Source organism: Sinocyclocheilus grahami, unplaced genomic scaffold, assembly GCF_001515645.1.
Source record: "Sinocyclocheilus grahami isolate Dianchi unplaced genomic scaffold, SAMN03320097.WGS_v1.1 scaffold1072.1, whole genome shotgun sequence".
Lineage (NCBI taxonomy): Eukaryota > Metazoa > Chordata > Actinopteri > Cypriniformes > Cyprinidae > Sinocyclocheilus > Sinocyclocheilus grahami.
In genome coordinates this window covers 6659-9787 of record NW_015506251.1, presented here as the reverse complement: position 1 = coordinate 9787, position 3129 = coordinate 6659, and the positions used below count along the sequence as shown (strand labels likewise).

The 3129-nt window shown below is 41.9% G+C and overlaps 1 protein-coding gene across 3 annotated transcripts in view; it reads right to left on the bottom strand.

Annotated features, from left to right (window-relative positions):
- LOC107566394 (AP-3 complex subunit sigma-1) overlaps positions 1 to 3129 on the bottom strand; it is a 34389-nt gene that overhangs the window by 24917 nt on the left and 6343 nt on the right. The window contains exons 6-7 of one of the 3 annotated variants that reach the window (XM_016251840.1): positions 2058 to 2099; positions 282 to 314 (exon numbers count right to left, since the gene is read on the bottom strand). In XM_016251840.1, the coding sequence (XP_016107326.1) occupies positions 2064 to 2099 (36 nt within the window). In that variant the 3' untranslated portion in view covers positions 282 to 314; positions 2058 to 2063. Of the gene's footprint in view, positions 1 to 6; positions 315 to 2057; positions 2100 to 3129 lie in introns of those variants that run through there. The other 2 variants (XR_001606503.1, XM_016251839.1) reach the window with 2 other exon arrangements.

Below are 3129 nucleotides of genomic sequence, written 5' to 3'. Positions count from 1 at the left end.
CACACACACACACACACACACACACACACGCACGCGCGTGACCTCCAACACGGCAGCGAGACACCCAGAGGACAGAAGAATCAAATACTTCATTGACAGCATCACACAGTTCCTTCATCGTCTGTGATGCAACACAAGATCTGTGTGATTCTGGTAAACACAGTTTCAGAGGCGTGCAGCGTTCACTATTTGAAAGACGGCAGGTTTGGCACTTTGATGCTGATGTCCCCGATGTTGATGTTCTTGGGCATCTCTGGGAGGTTCATGTTCTTGACGGCTGACACGGCGCGTGCCGGAGCCCCCGCGATCCCGGCCTGAACACACAAACACACAGTTACACAGAGACCAGACACAGACAGCACAGACCGGCACAGACCAGCAGTCACGCTGTACATCACAAGATGCAAACAAACGCTCTGATCTCAAAGCTCTGCTCATGCATTACTCAACAATCAGACGGGATGGAAACCCAAAGAAGAAACGGAGTGTGGAAGACTTCAGAAGCAGGAGAAGGACGAAGGACAGGACAGAGAGCGGATGCGCTCCGCAGAAACTGATCCAGATGAAATGAGGAGGAATCAGAGACACACAAACCCTCAGAAACTCAGACTGAGCGTATGTGAGCTCATGTGCACGAAGGGTTAAAACCATTAAAAAATTGAAATTAAAATTCAGCTATTTGCCCAATTTCTCATTTTCAAATGGTTTAACTTGACGTACTAAAATAACTCAAACTGAAATAAAAGTAATAATAACCATATAGACATACATACGGGTCAAAGACGAGACGTGTCCGCATCAAATTAAATTTACAAAAGTGATTTTAGATACACACAAAGCATATTAATTGCAAGCGTCTACTTTAATGTTTCAAACAATGTTTGTTCAAATAAAATGTCAAAATATGGGTGAAATAATGTTCACTGTCATTCAGCATAATAGATATTTCAATAAAAAATTTAACATACTTATTCTGACCTGTGCTTATTAAAATATATAAAGAATAAGTGAACCTAATTGTTTGAAGGATCGTGGCAAAAATTGGTGAAGATTTAAAATGACAACGAATTAGTACGTTAGGGCTGAACTGTGATCCTGAAATAGTCTTTTAATGTTCTGAAAACCTCTTTCGTCTTTGACACATATATATATATATAAAACTACTAAAAATGACAAAATCAACTAAATTACAAGAAGTTGAACTAAAATGAATATTAACACTAACTATAACAGTATCTGAATGATTCTAAACTAACACTGTGCTCGCGGCAGGGTTACGCAGTTAATCCGGTCAGCTCCACTGATCAGAAACTAATTAAACTCTGATTAATGATGATTCAGGCTGTTTTCAGCAGAGAGAATATCGCTCTTCAGTCTGTTCTGCAATCGTGTAATCAACATTCACTTACATCTGCAGGGTTTGCTTTAATGCCAAATTACATGAAGGAACAAAGTGAGACTAGTTAAAAATGAAACTAACTAATCAGAACAAGTACACAGCTGAGTAAAGACCGACCGACTGCATGTGGACAAACGCTCTCGGCTTCTGATGTAAATCTGCTCTTAGAGCGTCCAGACGGTTTGTGATGCCTGAAGATGTGAGTCTTCATCAATCCGTCAGTCTTTACCCGCCGTCTGTTCAGCTGGAGCAGTGCATCATGGGACAGTGTTCAGACAGACACTGAACAACAGCACAGATGAGAATACTGTACTTACCCTCCACGCTTGTGTGTGTCTGTGTGTGTGAGTGAGTGAGTGAGTGAGTGTGTGCGTGCGTGTGCTACGGATCTACCGTCATCTCTAGATGATCCGCATGATATTCACACAGATCTGCTCTAATCTAACCTGTGATCCTGAGGACTGACAGTCCCACATCAGACAAACGCTCAACCCAGAATCACACCGATGCTTGTTTACATGTTTTAAGCATGAAACATCATGATTATTCAGCACTGAACGTTCGGCTCTGTTCTGGATCTGATTGATTATGAGGCACGTCCGTGTGAGCGTCTGTCCTCAGGAGGAGCGTGACAGTTGTGTGTGGGGTTCAGCAGTACCTGTGTCTACCTGTCCTGTCTGGGACACTGAAAGATAAAGGTCTGCAGAGAGAGAGAAACGCACAGAGCTGGAGACAGTCAGGAGAGAGTGGAGAGAGACAGTTACAGCAGCTCAAGATCAACACACTTCATCCAGAACGTCTGTCACGACCCACCGTCTCCTCCGCCGCGAAAACGCGCTCTCACTTCGCCTCGGGTCAAACACAGGCTAATTAGTGATGCACCGCAACATCAGCATCCAGAAATACAGCAATTTGACTCGTCAGTCAGACAGAAAATTTATATTTTTAAATAACCTGTTAACTTCATTATAATAAAACCATCATGAATACAAGTTTTAATTAAAGCCACTGTTTAAATGTATTATGTGCAAATGTATGCACATCAAATGTATTATACTGCATTCAATGTTTGTACAACTTAATGAATTCTTAAATAATTTCTTTCTGGTTTCAGTCCAGAATTCTCCTCTCGGTGCATCACTAGAGCCGATGCGGCGGCGCTGGTCTACGGTGGGTCTGTGAGGAATCAGATGGACTCAGATCTCTTTACCAAACGCTTCAGCTTCACGGCTGTTTGCATTGTGACTCCGTTTAAACGCTCGCATGCTGCTGAAACCCGAACGATTACAACGTTTGAGCAGGATGTCCATCATGGTAGTGTTTGTTGATTCATTACTGAATTTGAATGCCAATTTTAATAAAAAAAAATTTAAAAAACACTTTCAGGATGTTTCTCATTATTGAATTGGTCATAAGAATTTAGGGTCACAATGCAAAAAAAAAAAAAAAAAACGATTTTTTTTCAGCTTTTTTGCAGAGACACAGAGAGAGCAACGGGATTGAACTGTTTGCCTGAAATGTGTCAGAACTCCAACAAATATGAGCTTAAATATACAAAAATGAAGTCCAATACGTGTGTGTGTGTGTGTGAGAGAGTGCGTGTTTGTGTGTGAGAGAATGAGTGAGTGTGTGTGTGTGTGTGAGAGAGTGCGTGAGTGAGTGAGTGTGTGTGTGTGTGTGTGAGAGTGCGTGAGTGAATGAGTGTGTGTGTGTGTGTGAGAGAGTGCGTG